Source organism: Pyrus communis, chromosome 2, assembly GCF_041283825.1.
Source record: "Pyrus communis isolate YQ-2024b chromosome 2, ASM4128382v1, whole genome shotgun sequence".
Lineage (NCBI taxonomy): Eukaryota > Viridiplantae > Streptophyta > Magnoliopsida > Rosales > Rosaceae > Pyrus > Pyrus communis.
This window is the reverse complement of record NC_142566.1, coordinates 1,743,976-1,768,377: the sequence shown is the minus strand read 5'-3', so window position 1 is coordinate 1,768,377 and position 24,402 is coordinate 1,743,976. Positions and strand designations below refer to the sequence as shown.

Here is a 24,402-nt window from a genome sequence, read left to right as displayed (position 1 = left end):
ATTTCAGCCATCCAGATTGCCTTTTTGTTGTATGCTTACGTTTTAGGGCCTGTTTAGGAATGCTTAGTACATAACTACTCATGCTCATAAACGTTGTTAAGCAGCATTCGCTTGATATAATTGATAATTAATATCAAAACATTCACTTGATATAATTAGAGCAATTCCACCGTGGGCAATTGCCCAGTGGACTAGCTCTCAAATAGGGCGAGAAAGCCTGAGCAACTTGGTACAGCGTGTGCTAGAGACGGGGCCCGAGCTAGCCCGAGGGAGAGGCCCGGCAAGAGTTGCCAACCAGAGAGCTTGAAGGGCATGTGACGCAAGGCTAAAGTCTGGGCGACATCAGCCACGTGGTGGACGGGCCTGGACAGCTCTTCGCAGAGCTCGATCTTGACGTCGATATCCCGGAGACGGAGGGCGAGCTTCTCGCCGACGCCGATGACTCCACCACACTACCAGGCCTTCCCATTTCTTGATTCTCTTTCCTTTTCTTCCCAAAAAATAAACAATACAATTTCTTCAAGTTCACAGAGGGGAGAGAGAGAGAGAGATGGTGCGGATAATTCCCTTGGCATCTTCAATCAGACCCTCGCTATTCACGCTGAGGTTCGCCTGGGCTTTTCCTTCACTTCCTTCACTCCTTCACGGCAACTCGCTTGCTTCCAACTCGGCTTCAATGGTGATTTACACCGTGATGGTCCGATGACGCATGCAACGGTATAACTAGGATCCTTTAGTCCCAGAGATTAAGGTTTCTTGGTTTTGGAGTTTGATTTGTTTAATTTTCGAAGAAGAAAGTGGGTAAGAGCCCTCGGAAAGGGAAAACAATGAGGAAGAGAGGAGTGAGAGAATGGGAAGGAAGAAGAAAACAAAAATGGTAGAAGTTTCGGGAAGAGGATTAGAAAAGATAAATTAATAATATAATATTAATTTATACAAATTAAATAATATAATATTAATTATAAATTAAAAAAATATTAACAATACAATTTCACGGCAACTCGCTTCCCAAAAAATAAACAATACAATTTCTTCAAGTTCACAGAGAGGAGAGAGAGAGAGAGATGGTGCGGATAATTCCCTTGGCATCTTCAATCAGACCCTCGCTATTCACGCTGAGGTTCGCATGGGCTTTTCCTTCACTTCCTTCACTCCTTCACGGCAACTCGCTTGCTTCCAACTCGGCTTCAATGGTGATTTACACCGTGATGGTCCGATGACGCATGCAACGGTATAACTAGGATCCTTTAGTCCCAGAGATTAAGGTTTCTTGGTTTTGGAGTTTGATTTGTTTAATTTTCGAAGAAGAAAGTGGGTGAGAGCCCTCGGAAAGGGAAAACAATGAGGAAGAGAGGAGTGAGAGAATGGGAAGGAAGAAGAAAACAAAAATGGTAGAAGTTTCGGGAAGAGGATTAGAAAAGATAAATTAATAATATAATATTAATTTATACAAATTAAATAATATAATATTAATTATAAATTAAAAAAATATTAACATTTTATTGTCTATTGCCAGAGCTATTGAAGTGCAACGGTGGAGATGCAAAAGGCGGTTACTGTTCATTAAGGGCAGTTACTGTTCACTGGTGGATAGCATAGTGTATTGCCTGAGGGGAGGGTTCCCTGGAACTGCTCTTAGGGGCAGCGGCCTCTCTATCTCTTTCTCTCTATAAATATATTACATCACAACAAAACTGAAAATTGCTGCAATCAGACAAGTTCAAAGAATTGTTACAGCCATTTTCACTTGCATTGGTGATTGGATGGGAACTTGACCGAAGTTTATAACATCGACCCCTCAGCAAGATGTGGTGACACCTCATATGTCACATTATAGTTCGCATAGTAAGATATTTTCCATTTTGGGCCACGCCCTCACGGATTTGCTCTTGGGTTTCCACCCAAAACGCGTCTTATTATAGGGAGGTGGACATGTACATATAAGGCACATCACCTCCTCTCCCCCGGGCAATGTGGGATCTCACAATCCACCCCCCTTAGGCGCCCGACGCCCTCGTCAGCACATTTCCTGACGGGGAGTGGCTCTGATACTAAATTGTCACATCCCAGTTCGCATAGTAAGATATTGTCCGCTTTGGGCCACACTCTCACGGATTTGTTCTTGGGTTTCCACCCAAAACACGTCTTACTATAGGGAGATGGGCATGTACATATAAGGCACATCACCTCCTCTCCCCTAAGTACTCCATGGTTACCTTCTTCCACAATTGCTTGTAAGCGAAGACATAAACCTGGTCATGCAGTATGTTACTTGTTCCAGCTGTCGTTTTACACTTGTTTGTAGATGAGGACATATGCCTGGTTATGCAATACTTTACCAGTCCCAATTGCCGTGACCGAAGCATCATCAAAGCGTAGCCACTGACCATTGGCATAGAGAGCATTAGTTGTATAATGCCCCTTTGACGGCTCTCTCCCGTGATGAGTTATTGTAGCAACGAGTTTGTATTTTCGACCCTACATAAACAAAGCAAAAGACAAAAAATAAGCACCAACGCAAACCGCAATTGAAAACACCAAGATTTGCTACAACTAGGCCATAGGGAAAATTCATTATTTCTTATCTTCTTTTCCTCGGGTGAGGTTTAGAGTAATCATAATGTTTAGTTGTTTACAGATGTGACTGATTTCTGAAGCCCCAACTCTGATCATAAAATGACAGAAGGTGAAGTAAAGAATACACACTCTATCTACGGACAGGTCGTTCATCACGAAGAAATAAGGGTCACAGAAAAAAGTTTGATTAGATATAACAGAGCATCACCTCAGTATTTGGAGAAACAAGCAATTCGCGGCCCAACACCAATTCAAGTGGAAAATGCACAGGCTTATGCAGCGTAGTCCTTCCTTGACTTCCATAACCAAAGCGCATCAAGTGCAATATCATTATCTTTGAAAGTGTCTTTATCTTTATGGATTTGCTCGCAGTCACAATACCGGCCTCAATAGCAGCTACTCCGCTTGTCGAACCAGAACCACCAAATTTCTTGGTTCAACCACCAGTTGGGGGAGGGGGTGGCCGCTCAAAACGTACATAACATAAACACCACGTCATATTATATCCTGCCTTCGTTGCTACAGTACTACGACATTATATGTTGCCTTCGCTCGTCGCTAAAATAGTACATCGACCATTTGGACAAAATCTTTTTATGTGTACTCAGAACAAAAAGTGGCACTTCGAGTGTTATAATATATAAGTAGACAACATAATTGATATATCCTACTTTAGGGTAACATTAATTTCCTAATATTCTTCCACTTATGTTGTAACAAGTGATATCCTTTTGTTCTGAGTATTAAGATAATTATGCGGAAGGAAACTACCAGCTAAAGCGACAAACATCTTTTTTAAAGTAGAGCTTTATTATGTTCACCCCAACATTAAGGTGATGTTTTGATCACTTCAGTTTTGTCTTTTAGATTAATGAATTATAAACTGCTCTCTAATTTGGACCATCCTACAACTATTAGTGGAAAAATCAACTAATCAAAGCAGCAGAAGCACCTTTTAGAGCAAAGGAACCACTGCTCAAGTAGAAACAAAGCAACTGGCTGGCTGGGTTAGGCACATTTGGCAGAAGCACCTTCCAGATGAATTCTGCATTTGGAATTTGAATATTTTATTTGGCTTTCGAATTTCGATTTGCTTGTTTTAAAATGCATTGCACAAAATATTTGACTGCTTTCCTAATAAGGGATTACAGCCATCCATATTTGACTGCTTTCCTAATAAGGGATTACGGCCATCCAGATTGCCTTGTTGCTTCATGCTTACGTTTAAGGGCCCGTTTACAAATACTTATGCACATAAACGCATTTTACTGAAAATACACAAAAAATAATTATCACCCAAAATGTTGTGACATATTTAGTAAATGGTCAATAAAAATTTTACTAATGAACCATATATCAATGGTCAATTTTTATTTTGGACTTAATCAATGAAATATTTTTGTTAATTAGATATTGGTCAATAAGGAATGTTACATAGGTTTCAAGCCCATATAAATAGTTATAAAATTACTTTTTTGCCCCAAATTAAATCATATAAAGGTTTATGATCACCTCTCCAAAAAAATCCTCTCTTTTTTTTACGTGAAGATAACCCAAATGTCTCTCTCTCTCTCTCGTTGATATATGAATCAATACAAGCCATGAATCTGTACTTTAAAGGCCATCAATAAAAATCTCTTCGGTTGTAGCAGTGGGCACAAAAATCTCATCGTCGCCACTAAATTTATCGTTCAACTGTTATATCTCATCGATTTGCCACTCATTTCATTAATCCATGGCTAATCTCATTTATCATTGGCTAGGCAAGAGGTTGTCAATCAAGTTCATAATAACAATGAGAGATCAAGAGGGGAGAATGTTGTTGATTGAATTCACACGGAGACAAGTGATGGAGGAAGGAGAAAGAATGGAATTTTTTGTTGGATTAGAGGTTTGGGATGAAGAACGAAAGACAGATTGGTTTTCAACATGTTTTAATTGAAGCCCAAATCAAATAAATAAAAAACAGAACCAGAAAACGGACATTGCATTGCTTTGCAGTATCTAAATAAAAATGTCCAAAAAAAAAAAAAAAACAGAGTCACGAAATGAACACTGCATTGTAGTGTTTGAATCAAAATGTCAATATATATATATATATATAGAACTAGGAAACTGACACTGCATTGCAGTGTTTGAATCCAAATTTTAAAAAATAAAGATAAATAGAACTAGGAAACTGACACTGCATTGCAGTGTTTGAATCCAAATTTTAAAAAATAAAGAAATAAAAAATCCAAGAAATAGCCAATACATTGCAGTGTGTCTGAATCCAAATGTAAAAAATGAACCAGGAAACGAACATTTCATTGTTGTGGAGCCAAAAATAATTAAGAGGCGACACATAGATTTTTAGGTGAAGAGGACAAAATTACCCTTGAGACACACCGGGTTTCCTACACGCGAGCAGTGGAGAGTCAAGAGTGCCCAAAATAGGTAACAAGTTCAAATTTATCTCATCCATCCTTACTCTATATCCTCTACAAGGAAATCATTCCATAATCTTCAAAACCTTCCATATAAATTAAATTAATTAGGCTAATTAATGGATTAATTCCTAATTAATCCATTAATCACCAAATTAATCACCATTACACCCTAAAAAACATCCAAGGCCCGGCCATGCTCTATAAATAGGACTCCATTGTCTTTGAAAGACTAGTTCCACACTCTTGCACAACTCCCAAAAACTCTCAAACACTTTTCTCTCTAAATTCTAACTTTGGCATCAGAGGTTCTTCGGCCAAAGCGCGCCCCCCCCCCCCAACAAAAATTCTTCATGGGCGCGTGAGGCTCTTGGCCTTGACCTAAGGTGTTATTTGTTTTGAAGGTGCAATTTTGTCCAAGATCAAGGAGGAAGAAATTTGCATCCACAAATTGGTGTTTTCATTGAGAGTTGAAATTCACACTTGTAGAAGACTCTCGCATAAAAAGGTTTTTTCTCTATTTTCTAGTCCATTTGTATTTTTCGTACGTTCTTATTATTGAATTTTTTATTTGCAAAGATTCTTTGATAAAACGAAAAAAGAGAAATACAATGGCTAGAAATTTAGAAAACTCCATGAGTGAAAATTCCAATGTTCAAGAAATGGGACCGCGGCGATCCACGAGACTAAATGTGATCCTAGGGGGAGCGGCACCACCACCACAAGGTTCCATATGAGAACCACCGCGGTGGCCACCCGTGGCGAGGTCCATGGCACCACTACCACAGCCCGAGCCGTGCCACCAAAGCAAGCCCAGGTCCTGCCATCCAAGGCTCATGGCACCAAGGCCATGACCCAAGCCATGCCACTCCAAGCCCAATGTGTTGCCAAGTCGAGCCCTAGACTCGCACCCACGTGTGCCACATGCCGAGCAGCCCACTCCTGTGGCTCAACCTGCTTCCACCGAGCAGCCTGCTCCCGTGGCCCAGCCTGCTCTTGTAGCCCAGTCTGCCCCCGTGGCCTTCTAAGCAATCCAAATCGGTCCAAGACTAGTTCAACCGTCCCAGCTCCAAATTTCTGGACCGATGATCAAACCGAGAGCATTTTCACCATATTTTTCTGTGAATTTGACATTTCCCAGCTCAAATCTCGCTCCTGGAGTCTACCATACTTCCACTACTCAAGGAAAAACATTCCTTCCAAGCTCTTTCAATCCAAATGGCGAACAACACTTGTCTCGACAAGTCATAGAGTTGACGAGCGCCCTAGCACAGCATACGACCTTGGGGAACCAGCACTTGCAGCGCACGAAGATGCAACGTGTTCCAAACGAGGTGTCCCAAAGAAGAACAAGGGCAGACGAAGAACCTCTCCAGCAGCGTCCCGACAAGTAATCATTCGACCTGCCACAAACCGAGCGTTTGGGCAAAGTACACTCTCGATTGGGCCCTTGAGATAGCGTATACTCATGTCTTAGCACGTGGAGGAGCGTGCATTCTCGACTAGGCCCACGGACGAGCATACACTCACGATTGGGGCCACACTCCGATAATCAACATAAGCAGCCTTCCAAGCGAAGTGTTCATTCGCGGCTAAGCCCGTAAGGAGCATCCTCCAAATCACATCGGGGTAGGCATCATGACGGGCGGAAAGAAACAGTCACTCAATCCGGCTCAAGTTCAACCAGCAGCCTGCGAAATCCCTCGCCTACTAGGAATCCACCACATGCATCGCTGCCGCAGCATAGATGAGCTGAGCATGTAGAAGAGCAGCCTAAACCGGTAGGTCAAGACTGGGGCAACCGAGAGCTTTGCCACTCCTAACAAAGGCAAATTTATAAAGAAGTAGAAAGGCTCATGACCGAGCGATCACGCAATTTCCCCCGCAACGAAGGTATTGACAAAGCGCTCCAATAAGACATGACCAACATGAGCGAGTCATCTTTCAATGACAAGATCGAGCAGACGTGACTACCCCCATATAGATTGTTGGATATAAAGACTATTTTTGTTCCGACAAATGTAGCAGCTCAGCCTAATGGCACGCCGGGGGTAGACGAGTACCAAAATGACACACCAAGCCCAACTACCAAGAACCGATGGAAGGTTAAGGATTATTTCGGTTGTCCCAGTAGTCCAGCTTTCCTCAGCTGCACTCACGACAATGATTTCCATGCTCTCCAGTGCGAGAGGGTAAACCAATTCCCTGACACCCAAAAGGGTATGCTCTCCAGTGTGAGAGGATAAACCAATTGATCTCCAATGTGAGAGGGTAAACCAATTCCCTAACACCCAAAAGGGTCTGCTCTCCAATGCAAGAGGATAAACTAATTGTTCTCCAGTGCGAGAGGGTAAACCAATTCCCCGACACCCATATAGGTATGCTTTCCAGTGCGAGAGGATAAACTAATTCATCTCCAGTGCGAGAGGGTAAACCGATTCCCCGACACCCATATGGGTATACTCTCCAGTGCGAGAGGATAAACTAATTGCTCTCCAGTGCGAAAGGGTAAACCAATTCCTCGACACCCATATGGGTCTGCTCTCCAGTGCGAGAGGGTAAACTAATTCCCCGACACCCATCTGGGTAAGCTCTCCAGGACGAGAAAGCCACATGGCTTAAAGGATCGAATGCTTGAAGATCGAGTAGGAAGCTAAATGGTCAAGAGATAACAGCAATTTTTCGCACTCAAAAATTTGCTCATCCAACACTTCATCTTCAGCTGGTCCGATCTTGGCAGTTCCATCCTTGAATGCTTCATCTATGGCAAGTAAGAAATCAAACTCAAACAGTTTCCTCATTTCCTACAGGCAGCCCAAACCGTAACCCATGCCACGCCATTTCCTCAACCCATGCCGAGCTAATCCTTGGCTTCAATCAAGCCGAGCAGCACAAGCAATGGCCCCTGCCACACCACCTCATTGGCACATGTCAAGTTGACTCCTGGCCCTTGCCAGCCAATGTGCCGCACTACCCTGACGGCTGCACCGCGACAGCACTATCCAAGAAGAAGATAAGGAAAATTAAATTTTTACATCGGTGCGGCGTAGAGACGAAGCAATCAACGAAAGATGATCTTTTGCACGGGCAAGATGTAGAAGATTGCTAGAGGAGGGGGAACAAATATCCTCTAAGCTTTCTCTTTCTTGTGGGGTAGAATAAATTGTTCTCCAAAGTTGATTTAACAACCCACTTAAGGTGGACTTAAATAGGCTTTGAGAGAAATTTATTTCCCTTTCCTAGAATGATCTAATTTCATATTAAAGTGAGAATCTACATCAAAATAGGAACTAGTCCTAGAGCAAGAAGATCTCTACACTTGCTGCTCTTTCCTACAAGCAGTCCTGCAGGTTTGGGGGCATTTGTGGAGCCAAAAATAATCAAGAGGCGACACATGGATTTTTAGGTAATGAGAACAAAATTACCCTCGAGACACACCGGGTTTCCTACACGTGAGCAGTGGAGAGTCAAGAGTGCCCAAAATAGGTAACAAGTTCAAATTTATCTCATTCATCCTTACTCCATATCCTGTACAAGGAAATCATTCCATAATCTTCAAAACCTTCCATATAAATTAAATTAATTAGGCTAATTAATGGATTAATTCCTAATTAATCCATTAATCACCAAATTAATCACCATTACACCCCAAAAAAATCCAAGGGCCGGCCATGCTATATAAATAGGACTCCATTTTCTTTGAAAGACTAGTTCCACACTCTTGCAAAACTCCCAAAAACTCTCAAACACTTTTTTCTCTAAATTCTAACTTTGGCATCAAAGGTTCTTCGGCCAAAGCCCCCCCTTTCTTCGTGGGCGTGCGAGGCTCTTGGCTTTGACCTAAGGTGTTATTTGTTTTGTAGGTGCAATTTTATCCAAGATCAAGGAGGAAGAAATTTGCATCCACAATTGCAATGTATGAATCCAAATGTAAAAATCAAGAGTCGCATGATGAGTGATGGAAAAAGCAGAACTAGGAAATGGACATTACAATGCAGCGTCTGAATCCAAATGTGAAAATCAAATTCAGGAAAATAGACATTGCATTGCAAAGTCTGAATTCGTCTTGACCTATTCCAAAATATAAAAATATGAGAAAGAGTGTGTCAGTTCAAGTGGGTGATAGTTGTAGTGGTAGATTTTGTAATTATTGTTTATTTTTAAATGCATTTAAGTATCATAATACATAATTGACCTATTTATAATTAACATAAATATTGTTGATCTATTGTCAATATTGTAACTTTTTATTGATTTTATACAAAATTACCCTACATTCTAATACATATTGCGTTTGGGTAAATCCTAAGTAAAGATATATTAGGAATCCTTCGGGATCTAGAAGATCTTTCTTTTAAACTTTTTTTTTAGTACATCGATATTTTTACACTAAGGGGAGGGGGAGTTCGGCTAAGCCATAAAATGGGCAGCCTAATTTGGTATCGAATTCGCCATCCACGAGATTCGAACCTAAGACCTCTCACTTCCAAGTGAAGAGGAATACCACCAGACCGTAGGACAAAGTGACATCCTTCTTATTAAACTTTGTATTACTCGTAGAACTAGTTTCTCTCCTCCTCATTACTACAAATAAAGGTACAAGGACTGAGGAATAAGACACAGGATTCCTTAAGCCTATTCTCCATCTTTCCCTCCCTCTACCGCACCCCTCAATTGAATATAGGCCGCAACACATTATCAACACAATCTTGACGCTGCGCTAAAAAGAATTTATTCGTCTTCAATCAGGGTAAATTGTTGTTTGACTCTATGAATTATTACCACATTCAAAATTGACCTCATCAATTAATTTTTTTTGAAAAATTAACCAATTAACTATTTGAAATTAGCCAATTAAGCCCTCATAGTTAGATTCGATCATTTCATCCACGTGTTGGTCAAACAGTAATACAACTTTACTCTTAAGAGTGAATCACGTGTTGGTCACGTGCCAGTATTCAACGACATTGCTACTTTCCTAACAATGATAATGTTAGAAGTGAGAATACATGCATAAACATTGCATGAAATGTTTGATTGCTTTTTGAACAAGTAATTTCAGCCATCCAGATTGCCTTTCTGCTTAATGCTTACGTTTAAGGGCCTGTTTAGGAATGCTTATGCACTAAGTACTAAACACTGTTAAGCAGCATTCACTTGATATAATTGATAATTAATATCAAAACGTTCACTTGATATAATTAGGGGCAGCGGCCTCTCTCTCTCTCTCTCTCTATCTCTCTCTCGCTCTCTCTCTCTCTCTCTCTCTCTCTCTCTCTCTCTCTCTCTCTATATATATATATATATATATATATATACACCTCGGCAAGAGAAGTGGTGACACCTCATAAACTAAGTACTCCATGGTTACCTACTTCCACAATTGCTTGTAAGCCAAGACATAAGCCTGGTCATGCAGTATTTTACTTGTCCCAGCTGTCGTTTTACACTTGTTTGTAGATGAGGACATATGCCTGGTTATGCAATACTTTACCAGTCCCAATTGCCGTGACCGAAGCATCATCAAAGCGTAGCCACTGACCATTGGCATAGAGAGCATCAGTTGTATAATGCCCCTTTGACGGCTCTCTCCCGTGATGAGTTATTGTAGCAACGAGTTTGTATTTTCGACCCTACATAATAAAAGCAAAAGCCAAAAAATAAGCACCAAAAGTAATATTTGAAATCTGGCTACGACATTGCAATCCGCAATTGAAAACACCAAGACTTGCTACAACTAGGCCATAGGGAAAATTCAGTATTTCTTATCTTCTTTTCCTCGGGTGAGGTTTAGAGTTATCATAATGTTTAGTTGCTTACAGATGTGACTGATTTCTGAAGCCCCAACTCTGATCATAAAATGCCCGAAGGTGAAGTAAAGAATAAACACACTATGACAGCTACGGACAGGTCGTTCATCAAGAAGAAATAAGGGCCACAGATAAAAGTTTACAAAAAAAGTTTGATTAGATATAACAGAGCATCACCTCAGTATTTGGAGAAACAAGCAATTCACGGCCCAACACCAATTCAAGTGGAAAATGCACAGGCTTATGCAGCTTAGTGCTTCCTTGACTTCCATAACCAAAACGCATCAAGTGCAATATCATTATCTTTGAAAGTGTCTTCATCTTTATGGATTTGCTCGCAGTCACAATACCGGCCTGAAAAACATTAATATACACCAAAGTCAAAACAACACTTTAACTGTATGAAACCAAAGTATGTTCAAGGTTAATACTTAATACTGATACAAAGCCTAGGCTGGGGCACTTATGTGGCATCTCAGTTGCGTTACCTTTAAATTCAAACAATTTTATGCTGGGTAGAAGTATACATCAGAAATTAAAAAATCAAACTGAGAGTATACATTCCCAGCTGCTGATGTTCGATACCCCTCAAGAGTTTCTGGTGCAGAATACAACTTAAGTGCATCTTCAATGGTACGAACAGCGTCAGGGTAAATATCAACGTGGAGCAATAAATATGGCTGAACAGTAGCGGAAGCTTTATTTCCTGCTCAACAAAAACCAAATGAACACATAAACTCCAGATTGAATCAACAGTGAGTGGCAAAAAACTACAGAGCGAACCAAAATACAATTGATTCAACTCAGCTAGCAAATCGTATGCTGGCCGCTGATCTCAGAAACATTTTAAACTACATTTCCAATTATGAATTCCATTACACTTGTATACATCATCTAGACTGCCAAATACTGCATCCAACTTTTTAACTACAGAAAGAACCACGAATTCCTGCTAAAACTCATCCATCTTAGATAAATAAATCTTTTGATCAGTTCATAAGCACATAGGAATTATGGTTAAAAATCTTGAGAATAAGAAAGACATACTGTTCAAGCTGTATTTTAGTTTAAATTTTCAAACAATAAAAACGTGTTAATCAACTGTAATTGTTTACCTATTTGAATTATGAAGAAAAATTTAAGGACTCTTAGCCTCAGAATGTAAGTGTGAACGGAAAGAATTCTATAACACAAAGATGTATCTATTATCTGACAAAGCTTCCAGCAAAGCTTTATAAACTTAAAACGGTGATAATAATAAAACGCAATCGCCACACCTCTTGCCTTCACCACACTTCTCAATTGTCCTCCAAAAATAGCACTCAATTCTGAAGGAACAAAACTCTGTGTCCTGGTTACTGCAGATGTATTCTTCGGGCCAACTGTCTCCCATTCATCATCTTCTGCTGAAGATATAAGAGATGATTTGCCCCCGTTAATGCTTGGGGATTGTCCTTCAAGCTTAAGTAATTCATCATGTATCTGATCCATGATAAAGCTAAGGAACTCCTGAGCATCCTCTTGTCTGAAAAACACCAACAGTTTCAAAAGGAAACTTGAAACAAATCAAAAGTGGAATATATACATAATGGACACAGAAACATATCCCAGGCAGAAAATATTGACCAAGATCAGACACAAACCTTGGCCTGCCGGAGATGCTAGTCAGAACATCTGGAGTGAAATTTTTAAGAACGCCTTCAAACATGGCAGGGCTAAAAGGCCTACCAGTCTTGAGAACACTTGCATCTCTGTCCTTCGAACTTGAACCACTAGGCATGTCAAATTCAGACACGAACTCTGCAAATGCACTCAATGTCGGATAGCCAACCTAACAAACTCAAGTTTAAATGTGCAACATATCAGTCAAAGTGATAAGCCAGAAAGGGAACAAGGGTTAGGCAAGGTAGCTACTCATTTCTGAGATCCGTATCATTCAGTGCACATAAATTTTGTCAGCGTTATAGAAATTCTCCTCAAACCAAAAACGCAAATAATTGAACAAACAGATCATCTAAAAAATGAGGAAGGAACCTTAGGTACTTCAAGAGTTCTCAATTCCTGCAGAAGCTGAACAAAAGGAGAGCAGGATAGAAGAGCCTGCAGGGTTGCATTTAGAAAGCATAGATTTCCTGAATTGATTAGACCACGAGGCAATAAGCTTTTAGAAACTGTAACAGGCGCATTTGAAGCCTTCTGTAGTTCCCCCTTAATCTTAGAAACAGACAAATCATCAACACTGCCATTCTGCTCTCTATTCTGCAATTCCAGACTTGAAAATTGATTGGAGAGACCACCTTCGTCCTTGGATAAAGGCAAAGAGGTTAAGTTAACTTTATTAGTTGTCACCTCTTTCACACCTTTACTATGGGCAGAACAATTAACATAATTATCAGTGCATCCATTATCTGCCGGAGTTGCTGACGATACAGGTAAATTACCATCTACTGCTTTTACAGCCTTAACTTCATCCTGCTTATTAAGTGAACTTAACGGCTGAAGTTTGGTGGGCGCTTTCAAAGAACTTTTCTGTCCGCTTGATTCGCCATTAAATTGAACCGAAGATTTTGCAGTAACAAAATTTATACTACTCATCTGCTGAAGGAGATACACTTTCTTACAACTAAGACATATATAGTCGCATTAACGATTCAATAAATATTTTTCACGCATTCAAGAAGTGCATTACTCGTCCAATAAATACTTGCCACGTGATTACCAAAGTTCTCATGTGGAAGACAGACTGAATTCGATGAGACGAATCTTGAGAGACAATGATAGTCTGAGAATATGGCAGGTAGGGCTAGATCACCAACAAAGAATACTAAAAGCTGATGTTTAACCCCAAAACCCCACCCGATAAAAAAGTTTGCTTAGTGTAAGAGCCAAAGAATCTATTCTTTCACTAAATATTCACTTACACATATTCTTCTCTTAATCAGTGGAGTCAATGGCAGAGCCAGCATGGGGTCATTGGTTGTCCTTGACCCTAATAACTCCAAAAATCCAATATATATTTGTCTGTACGTTGTATTTGACCCCTATAAATAGCTGAGATAAACTAAATTACAACCTCCTCCTCCTACTTCTTCTATTTTCTTCTATCATGTTTGTCTTCCTTTTCTCTCTTCTTATATGAAATACTTTAGTTGAAAAACCTTGACAGTCTTCAACATTACTTCACAGTATCTTGCATCCACCCTCAACAAGCCTCTACAAATAATAGGTGTTGGCGACATATGTTGGCTAAACTTTCAGCATATGTTGTCAGGAATTAGCAAGTGCCTACTAGGTGCTCGACAAAATGGCCCAATGAAACTTTTTGGTTGATATTATGACCTCATTATTTGAAATCCTGTCTACGCCACTAATTGTTTGTTGCACTGTCAATCATGCATGTGGCACATCATATAAAAGAACATAACATGTTACATTGTCCGGCAATATCTTGCATAAATGATCATCTTTTTTGAGTTCTTTTTTTCTAGATTTGCATTATGTAGATTCTTCATGTCTTCCACTTGACTATTTCTTTGTTAATCACAACTTCTATAGTTCTATGCTTTATCTAATTAATTATTCTAAAACAAACATTAATGCATTGCAATTATTGTCCAACAAAAAGAAGTGAATGTTGTTGAAGGTGCATGAATTAAAAGACGTTTAATTACGAAATTGAGTGACACAAAGAATGACTTTCTGATGGCTTTTCACAAAACTTGACAACCCCAACTTATGGGGAAGGGCTTCTATAATATGGATACACTATTGTTGTGGCGTTTCGTGCCAATAATACAATGTCATGTTAAAAAAAACTCACACAATGCTATATTATTGGCACAGAACGACAAAGTGGCAATGTCTTGATGCAATGGAATTTGATCTCCTACTTGTTACTCTTCTTCGTAGACGTTGTCGAATAGTGGATAGATATGTAAATTATACTATCGTGTGCATTTTTATTAAAGCTAGGATCTGTTTTATCGATTTGGGGACCCTAGATCTGACAGTGCCCAAGATTCGAGCCAATTACCCTACTAAATGAGAGATGCTCGTATGTAACCAATTCACTATGTATCAACTATCTATTGGGCATGTGATGCCATTAAAATTATGTATTAGTTGTAAGAAAGAACCTCTCCTGCTTCATACACCATCGTTAGTCATCATTGTTAAGCTTGGGCAGAAAAGAATTACATTTAAAAAATTCAAGCTTTAATAATGAAAGGAATGCCTCTATGATTTCATAATTTTTATGCTTCTATAATTTCATACACTATTTGGGCTCATCTAAATAGCAGCTACTCCGCTTGTCGAGCCAGAACCACCAAATTTCTTGGTTCAACTTCAACCACCACCTACACCAAACTCAATCATGGGCTAAATGATATTTTTTAGGTTTTATTCTCTCCTCTTAAACCTAACTCAATTCATGCTAAATGTGTAAGCTAAAAGTTAAAAGATGAACAAAAGCCAAATTCTCCCCCGAATTTAGCCTAGAAAATGGTGTAGGCACCACCTGTTGGACCCCACCCACATGGGCATGTCTTCCAAAATTTATTGAATCCAACAGCTGAGATCAAATATAATCAAATCTAACGGTAAAAAAAAAAAATTTTAAAGACCCAAATTTAAATCCAACGGCTAAAATAATTATAAAAAAAAATTAGTAATTTTTCAATATTTATCGGAATTTAAATATTTTTAGGTTAAAATGTTCATAAAATTAAATTATAATAGTGTACATAATTTTTTTTAATTACTTTAAAAGAAAAAATTAGCCTAAATTTATTCTTTAATAATCTCAGGCTAAAAAATTTAAGCCAGAAGGGTTGAAGCAGAAAAGTTGTTTCTGGCTTAAAACTTTTAGGTTTTAGCTCAAGCGTTGGAGATGATCTTAGGGAATACCTCTCAAAACGTACATAACATAAACACCACGTCATATTATATCCTGCCTTCGTTGCTACAGTACTACGACATTATATGTTGCCTTCGTTCGTTGCTAAAGTAGTACATTGACCATTTGGACGAAATTTTTTATGTGTACTCGAATCAAAAGGTGGTACACCGTATCTTATAATATATAAGTAGACAACAAAATTGATATATCTCACTTTAGGGTAATATTAATTTTCTAATGTTCCTTCACTTATGTTATTGCATGTAATATTCTTTTTAGTTTTGAGTACATTAAAAAAATCCTAAAGTGAAGATAATTATGCGGAAGGAAACTACCAGCTATAGCGGCAAACATCTTTTTTAAAGTAGAGCTTTATTATGTTCACCCAAACAATTAAGGAGGTTTTGATCACTTCAATTTTGCCTTTTAGATTAATTAATTATACACTGCTCTCTAATTTGAAAGAAATTTTTCATTGTGATCGGAACACCGGAGGATACAACACGTGTTTTTATATAAGTGGTGGGAAATTTTATGTTTTAAGTTATTAACTTTTTAACACACATATCCCACCATTTATATAATGACACGTTATACCATTCCGTATACCGGTCACATTGAAAAATCTCACCTAATTTGAACCATCCTACAACTATTAGCGGAAAAATCAACTAATAAAAGCAGCAGAAGCACCTTTAAGGGTAAAGGAACCACTGCTCAAGTAGAAACAAAGCAACTGGCTGGCTGGGTTGGGCACATTTGGCAGAAGCACCTTTCAGATGAATTCTGCTTTTGGAATTTGAATATTTTATTTGGCTTTCGAATTTCGATTTGCTTGTTTTAAAATGCATTGCACAAAATATTTGACTGCTTTCCTAATAAGGGATTACAGCCATCCATATTTGACTGCTTTCCTAATAAAGGATTACAGCCATCCAGATTGCCTTATTGCTTCATGCTTACGTTTAAGGGCCCGTTTAATACTATAGTATTAAATACTTATGCTCATAAACGCATTTTATTGAAAATGCAAAAAAAAAAAAAATTATCAAATACCTAAAATGTTGTGACATACATTTTAATACATATTGCATTTAGATAAATCCTAAGTAGAGATATATTAAGAATCCTTCGGGATCTAGAAGATCTTTCTTATTAAACTTTTTTTTTTTTTAGTACATCTATATTTTTATAGTAAGTGGAGGGGGAATTCGGCTATGTCACATTATGAGCAGCCTAATTTGGTATCGAATTCATCATCCATGAGATTCAAACCTAAGACTTCTCACTTCAAAGTGAAGAAGAATATCATCAGACCGTAATACTGCATGGCATCTTTCTTATTAAACTTTGTATCACTTGTAAAGCAAGTTTCTCTCCTCCCCATTACTATAAATAAAGGCACAAGGACCGAAGAATAAGACATAGAATTCCTCAAGCCTATTATCCATCTCTCCCTCCCTCTGCCGCACCTCTCAATTAAATATAGGTGACAACACGTTATCAACACGCTCTTAACACTACATTAAAGAGAATTTATTCGTCTTCAATCAGGGTAAATTGTTGTTTGACACTATGAACTATTACCACATTTAAAATTGACCTCATGAATTAATTTTTGAAAAATTAACCCATAAACTATTTGAAATTAGCCAATTATTCATCGCAATTAGATTCAATAAATTTCATCCACTTTGCTATCAAACACTGACACAACTTTACTCTCAAAAGTGAGTCACGTGCTAATATTCAACGACATTGCTGATTTCCTAACAATGAGAATGTTAGAACTGAGAATACATGCCAGAACATTGCATGAAATGTTTGATTGCTTTCTGAACAAGTAATTTCAGCCATCCAGATTGCCCTTCTGCTTAATGCTTACGTTTAAGGGCCTGTTTAGGAATGCTTATGCACTAAGTACTAAACACTGTTAAGCAGCATTCACTTGATATAATTGATAATTAATATCAAAACATTCACTTGATATAATTAGGGGCAGCGGCCTCTCTATCTCTCTCTCTCTCTCTCTCTCTCTCTCTATATACATATTACATCACAACAAAACTGAAAACTGCTGCAATCAGACAAGTTCAAAGAATTATTACAGCCATTTTCACTTGCATTGGTGATCGGATGGGAACTTGACCGAAGTTTAAAACTTCGACACCTCGGCAAGAGAAGTGGTGACACCTCATAAACTAAGTACTCCATGTTTACCTTCTTCCACAATTGCTTGTAAGCGAAGACAAGCCGGGTCATGCAGTATTTTACTTGTTCCAGCTGTCGTTTTACACTTGTTTGTAGATGAGGACATATGCCTGGTTATGCAATACTTTACCAGTCCCAATTGCCGTGACCGAAGCATCATCAAAGCGTAGCCACTGACCATTGGCATAGAGAGCATCAGTTGTATAATGCCCCTTTGACGGCTCTCTCCCGTGATGAGTTATTGTAGCAACGAGTTTGTATTTTCGACCCTACATAATAAAAGCAAAAGCCAAAAAATAAGCACCAAAAGTAATATTTGAAATCTGGCTACGACATTGCAATCCGCAATTGAAAACACCAAGACTTGCTACAACTAGGCCATAGGGAAAATTCAATATTTCTTATCTTCTTTTCCTCGGGTGAGGTTTAGAGTTATCATAATGTTTAGTTGCTAACGGATTTGACTGATTTCTGAAGCCCCAACTCTGATCATAAAATGCCAGAAGGTGAAGTAAAGAATAAACACACTATGACAGCTACAGACAGGTCGTTCATCAAGAAGAAATAAGGGTCACAGATAAAAGTTTACAAAAAAAAGTTTGATTAAGATATAATAGAGCATCACCTCAGTATTTGGAGAAACAAGCAATTCACGGCCCAACACCAATTCAAGTGGAAAATGCACAGGCTTATGCAGCTTAGTGCTTCCTTGACTTCCATAACCAAAACGCTTCAAGTGCAATATCATTATCTTTGAAAGTGTCTTTATCTGTATGGATTTGGTTGCAGTCACAATACCGGCCTGCACAGCATTAATATACACCAAAGTCAAAACAACACTTTAACTGTATGAAACCAATGTATATTCAAGGTTAATACTTAATACTGATACAAAGCCTAGGCTGTGGCACTTATATAGCATCTCATTTGCATTACCTTTAAATTCAAACAATTTTACACTGGGTAGAAGTATACATCAGAAATTTTAAAAAAAATTGAAATGAGAGTATACCTTCCCAGCTGCTGATGTTCGATACCCCTCAAGAGTTTCTGGTGCAGAATACAACTTAAGTGCATCTTCAATGGTACGAACAGCGTCAGGGTAAATATCAAGGTGGAGCAATAAATATGGCTGAACAGTAGCAGAAGCTTTATTTCCTGCTCAACAAAAACCAAATGAACACATAAACTCCAGATAGAATCAACAGTGAGTGGCAAAAAACTACAGAGCGAACCAAAATACAATCGATTCAACTCAGCTAACCACATTTCCAATAATGACGTACACATCATCTAGACTGCCAAATACTGCATCTAACTTTTTAACTACAGAAAGAACCATGAATTCCTGCTAAAACTCATGCATCTTAGATAAATAAATCTGTTGATCAGTTCATAAGCCCATAGGAAATATGGTTAAAAATCTTGAGAATCAGAAAGACATACTGTTCAAGCTGTATTTAAGTTTAAATTTTCAAACAATAAAAACGTGTTAATCAACTGTAATTGTTTACCTATTTGAATTATGAAGAAAAATTTAAGGACTCTTAGCCTAAGAATGCAAGTGTGGACGGAAACAATTTAATAACACAAAGATATATCTATTATCTAACAAAGCTTCCAGCAAAGCTTTATAAACTTAAAACGGTGATAATAATAATAATAATAATAACGCAATCGCCACACCTTGTGCCTTCACCACACTTCTCGATTGTCCTCCAAAAATATCACTCAATTCTGAAGGAACAAAACTCTGTGTCCTGGTTACTGCAGATGTATTCTTCGGGCCAACTGTCTCCCATTCATCATCTTCTGCTGAAGATATAAGAGATGATTTACGCCCGTTAATGCTTGGGGATTGTCCTTCAAGCTTAAGTAATTCATCATGCATCTGATCCATGATAAAACTAAGGAACTCCTGAGCATCCTCTTGTCTAAAAAACACCAACAGTTTCAAAAGGAAACTTCAAACAAATCAAAAGCGGAATATATACATAATGGACATAGAAACATATGCCAGGCAGAAAATATTGACCAAGATCAGACACAAACCTTGGCCTGCCGGAGATGCTAGTCGGAACATCTGGAGTGAAATTTTTAAGAACGCCTTCAAACATGGCAGGGCTAAAAGGCCTACCAGTCTCGAGAACACTTGTATCTTTGTCCTTCGAACTTGAACCACTAGGCATGTCAAATTCAGACACGAACTCTGCAAATGCACTCAATGTCGGATAGCCAACCTAACAAACTCAAGTTTAAATGTCCAACATATCAGTCAAAGTGATAAGCCAGAAAGGGAACAAGGGTTAGGCAAGGTAGCTACTCATTTCTGAGATCCATATTATTCAGTGCACATAAATTTTGTCAGCGTTATAGAAATTCTCCTCAAACCAAAAACGCAAATAATTGAACAAACAGATCATCTAAAAAATGAGGAAGGAACCTTTGGTACTTCAAGAGTTCTCAATTCCTGAAGAAGCTGAACAAAAGGAGAGCAGGATAGAAGAGCCTGCAGGGTTGCATTTAGAAAGCATAGATTTCCTGAATTGATTAGACCACGAGGCAATAAGCTTTTAGAAACTGTAACAGGCGCATTTGAAGCCTTCTGTAGTTCCCCCTTAATCTTAGAAACAGACAAATCATCAACACTGCCATTCTGCTCTCTATTCTGCAATTCCAGACTTGAAAATTGATTGGAGAGAACACCTTCATCCTTGGATAAAGGCAAAGAGGTTAAGTTAACATTATCAGTTGTCACCTCTTTAACACCATTACTATGGGCAGAACAATTAACAGAATTATCAGTACATCCATTCTCTGCCGGAGTTGCTGACGATACACGTAAATTACCATCTAATGCTTTTACAGCCTTAACTTCATCCTGCTTATTAAGTGAACTTAACGGCTGAAGTTTGGTGGGCGCTTTCAAAGAACTTTTCTGTCTGCTTGATTCGCCATTAACTTGAACCGAAGGTTTTGCAGTAACAAAATTTATAGACCCAAACTGCAATACATTCTTCTCCACAGGCTTCTCAGCCTTGAGGCCCTTGACAGGTGATTGCTTTAGCAGCAATGACCTGGTCTCGTCTTCAGAGAATGACCCAAACACTAGTAACTGCAAACAAGGACTAGCAAAATTCAGCAGGTTTTAGAGCATATAAAAGAGTAAATCCGCCCCAATGATAACATTAGTATTCAAAATCACATTTTAACCTAGCAGTAAATCAGTACAAGCTGTTGGGCTACCAGATGCTAACACAGAAATGATCAAAACAACTTTAGTTCTGCATTATTACTCAAAATCAAACTCAGATTCTAGTGAGATACAACAGCTTTTTTCGAAATAGAGTCACCATTGCCATCACAATAAATTCTCAAAATTCATATGCATTTCATTATTACACTTAAAAAATGGTGGTAAAAAACACCCAAAAAGTTCACATTTATGAACAAACTAACCATACCAATAAAAGTTCCATCAAAGCATGAAGTAATTCACAGCTACAATACCCAAATTTTCGATCTTCCTAACTACTAAACTTCACAAAACCAGTGAAAAGTCATCGAAATTATCCACCTCGAACGAAAATCACAACGAAAATACAAACTTGTCAAATGTGAAAGAGAGAAAACCACCTTAGAATCACTCATTTCGTGCGCAGAACCGAATTGGAAACCCCAGAAACGCCCAAAGAAAAGCAGGAACTTTGTGTGCGAGAAGATTGAGAGCGAGGAACAAGTATGCCGAAAACGTCAGAACCGGAACCAAGAATTAGGGTTTTGTGAGGCCCTGAACGAGCAGAGGAGAAGAGAAGGAAGTCGACTGAAGACATGAAAAGAGAGGGAAATGGAGATTGGTGAAGGGAGAGAGCATCTAACGAAGAAACCCTCTTCAAGAACCTGCTCAACAAACCCTAACATCGACTGCATAGAGGAAGGGATAGAGAGGAGAGATGATTAGGTTTAGAGGATGAATTGGAGCGTTGTTTTTGTTGCTGTGATACTTAGCAAAGGATTTAATATTTAAAAAAAATTATAATTATTTATATTATAATCATTTATATTATGATATTTAGTGTATCAAATTATATTTTATTATTTTGAAAATTTTCTTGAGAACTTGTTGGGCAATAGGGGGTAGGCTGCCTATTTCCGCTTGTGCCTAATTTTATAAGAAACATTTTTATTGACGAGGCCTTTTGTTAGAAGGGAAATCAAGATTTTCATACACCGCTTTTAGTTTTTTACATATCTTGCTCACTTTTGTTTATTTATTTTTTGTTGTTTTATTTAATTTAATTAATGACTATAAATTAATAAGGGCGTGTAAGAGAAGGATAAGAGTGTGAATAAATGACACACTATAACCCGGAATGCCCACCTGGACTCTAAATCGAGTTGTGCTGGTCGACACCAAGTGGGTGACAAAGCCATAAAGTATAGTAATGTAGAAAATGTGAATAAATTTAAACCTAAAAGTGTTTAAATATAAGAGTGCGCTTGTAAATAGAAATGAACACATTTCACACATGATGTCAGAGTATAAGTAAAATACAGTAAAGTAGGATAAGAATTACACCATCAAAGATAATCTCCAATACCAAGATTTGCCAAGAATCCTCGTCGACACGAAAGTACAACACTAAAACCTGGAGGAGTGAAAAACAAGGATGAGTGGGCCTAAAATAAAGCTTTGTAAAAAAAATCTTTTCGAAAACATAATAACCCCTCGCCGTAAAACAAGTATAGTTTCCAAAATATACATATAGGGGTGCAACTCGGACGGGCTGAGCAGGTTGGACGGTCAACCCAATCCTAACTCAACTTTTACAATTCGGACTCGGGTTCGGGTTGGGTTTCATTCGGGTTCATTTGGGCTCAGGTTTAATTGGGTTAGGGTTTACTTGGGTTGGGTTTGGATTGCCCAACTTTTTCAAGTTTAATCTTGTAACAACTTAGTTTCCAAGAATTCTTAAAAAAAATTAAGCCAAGTACCATCAAAGCTAGTTAACTCTAATTTCATAAATCAATCTACTATAAAGTTGTAGGATTTAGAGGCTACGAATGTAGGCTAACAAGTCAAAGTCTCTTATTCCCTAAAAGCTTAGGTCATTATAAAGGGTAATTTATTAAAAAATTACTAGAAAGCGTGTTGGTTTTTGGACTTGGCACACTTGGGTGTAGTATGAGCATTAATTGATATGGGTTACAATCTAGTTAGATTGGGTTTGGTTAGTTGGGTTAGGTTGAGTTGGGGATGGACGGGCAAATGATCAACCCAACTCAACCCAATCAATGAACGAGTTGAAATTGGGTTGGGTTTGGACAGGTTATAACTAAAAAAAAATCCACTTGTTCGGGTTTAAAGTCGGGTTGTACATGACCAAGTTCGGATTGGGTCAACCCAAGTTGCACCCCTATATATATACTACGTATAGTAAGAAAATACTTACCGTAGCCTACAATATCTCAAGAATTTAATACGGCACAATATTTCGTAAGTAGACACATGACATCCGTAATCACATAATCTCGCATAAGCAAACATATCATATCAAGTGCTTATTGACACATGCTGACACACGAGTTCATACAAAGATTATTATATGACATCCCACATCGTCCAGGGGAGTGATCCTTATATGTATATTCTCATCTCTACCTAGCACGAGGTTTTTTGGGAACTCACGAGCAACTTCCCAGTGGGTCACCCATCATGGGATTGCTCTAACCCCCTTATCGCTTAACTTCGAAGTTCCAATAGAACCCGAAGCCAATGAGCTCCTAAAAGGCCTCGTAATTGACACATCCCGGCCCAGGGCGGATCACTTCACGGGCCCGCTCCACCACCGTAGCATGATATTGTTCGCTTTGGGCTTACCATTCCCTCACGGTTTTGTTTTTGGGAACTCATGAGCAACTTCCCAGTGGGTCACCCATCATGGGATTGCTCTAGCCCCCTTCTCGCTTAACTCCCAGTAGGTCACCCATCATGGGATTGTTCTAGCCCCCCTTCTCGCTTAACTTCGGAGTTCCTACGGAACCCGAAGCCAGTGAGCTCCCAAAAGGCATCGTGCTAGGTAGAGATGGGAATATACATATAAGGATCACTCCCCTGGGTGATGTGGGATGTCACAATCCACCCCCCTTAGGGGCTCGACGTTCTCGTCGGCACACTCGCGACCAAGGTTAGGCTTTGATACCAAATTGTCACATCCCGGCCCAGGGCGGATCACTTCCCGGGCCCGCTCTACAATCGTAGTACGATATTGTCTGCTTTGAGCTTACCATTCCCTCACGGTTTTGTTTTTAGGAATTCACGAGCAACTTTCCAGTGGGTCACCCATCATGGAATTGCTCTAGCCCCCTTCTTGCTTAATTTCGGAGTTCTCATGGAACCCGAAGCTAGTGAGCTCCCAAAATGCCTCGTGCTAGGTAGGGATGGGAATATACATTTAAGGATCACTCCTTCCCTGGG

General features: G+C 38.8%; 2 protein-coding genes across 5 annotated transcripts; both read right to left on the bottom strand.

Moving 5' to 3' along the window:
* Positions 1 to 2,181: 2,181 nt before the first annotated feature.
* LOC137748077 (ubiquitin carboxyl-terminal hydrolase 24) lies at positions 2,182 to 13,477 on the bottom strand. 3 transcript variants are annotated; one of them, XM_088680557.1, is made up of 6 exons: positions 12,848 to 13,477; positions 12,457 to 12,644; positions 12,091 to 12,338; positions 11,374 to 11,519; positions 2,786 to 2,962; positions 2,182 to 2,478 (listed from the first exon to the last, which is right to left on the bottom strand). In XM_088680557.1, exons 1-6 carry the CDS (start codon positions 13,406 to 13,408, stop codon positions 2,290 to 2,292), a joined length of 1,509 nt encoding a protein of 502 aa, XP_088536683.1. In that variant the 5' UTR covers positions 13,409 to 13,477; the 3' UTR covers positions 2,182 to 2,289. The 3 variants fall into 3 exon arrangements, with proteins under 3 accessions (XP_088536683.1, XP_068344272.1, XP_088536686.1); XM_068488171.2 differs by lacking the exons at positions 2,182 to 2,478; positions 2,786 to 2,962 and adding exons at positions 10,130 to 10,636; positions 10,991 to 11,167; XM_088680560.1 differs by lacking the exons at positions 2,182 to 2,478; positions 2,786 to 2,962 and adding exons at positions 10,649 to 10,852; positions 10,991 to 11,167.
* A 4,033-nt stretch (positions 13,478 to 17,510) lies between these two features.
* LOC137747097 (ubiquitin carboxyl-terminal hydrolase 24-like) lies at positions 17,511 to 21,942 on the bottom strand. 2 transcript variants are annotated; one of them, XM_068487108.2, is made up of 7 exons: positions 21,561 to 21,942; positions 20,368 to 21,039; positions 19,977 to 20,164; positions 19,611 to 19,888; positions 18,937 to 19,082; positions 18,550 to 18,726; positions 17,511 to 18,193 (listed from the first exon to the last, which is right to left on the bottom strand). In XM_068487108.2, exons 1-7 carry the CDS (start codon positions 21,573 to 21,575, stop codon positions 18,005 to 18,007), a joined length of 1,665 nt encoding a protein of 554 aa, XP_068343209.1. In that variant the 5' UTR covers positions 21,576 to 21,942; the 3' UTR covers positions 17,511 to 18,004. The 2 variants fall into 2 exon arrangements, with proteins under 2 accessions (XP_068343209.1, XP_068343210.1); XM_068487109.2 differs by having other exon boundaries at positions 19,611 to 19,858.
* Positions 21,943 to 24,402: the final 2,460 nt, after the last annotated feature.

What these genes read in the sequence shown, in the direction of transcription:
- LOC137748077 (XM_088680557.1), bottom strand. Translation starts at nt 13,408, where the DNA reads ATGAGTAGTATAAATTTTGTTACTGCAAAATCTTCGGTTCAATTTAAT. An exon ending in GAACTCTTGAAGTACCTAAG is followed by an intron (nt 12,645 to 12,847) that starts GTTCCTTCCTCA and finishes TGAGTTTGTTAG; the next exon opens with GTTGGCTATCCGACATTGAG. An exon ending in AAGTGTGGTGAAGGCAAGAG is followed by an intron (nt 11,520 to 12,090) that starts GTGTGGCGATTG and finishes TTTGTTGAGCAG; the next exon opens with GAAATAAAGCTTCCGCTACT.
- LOC137747097 (XM_068487108.2), bottom strand. An exon ending in AAGTGTGGTGAAGGCACAAG is followed by an intron (nt 19,083 to 19,610) that starts GTGTGGCGATTG and finishes TTTGTTGAGCAG; the next exon opens with GAAATAAAGCTTCTGCTACT. An exon ending in GAACATCAGCAGCTGGGAAG is followed by an intron (nt 18,727 to 18,936) that starts GTATACTCTCAT and finishes AATGCTGTGCAG; the next exon opens with GCCGGTATTGTGACTGCAAC.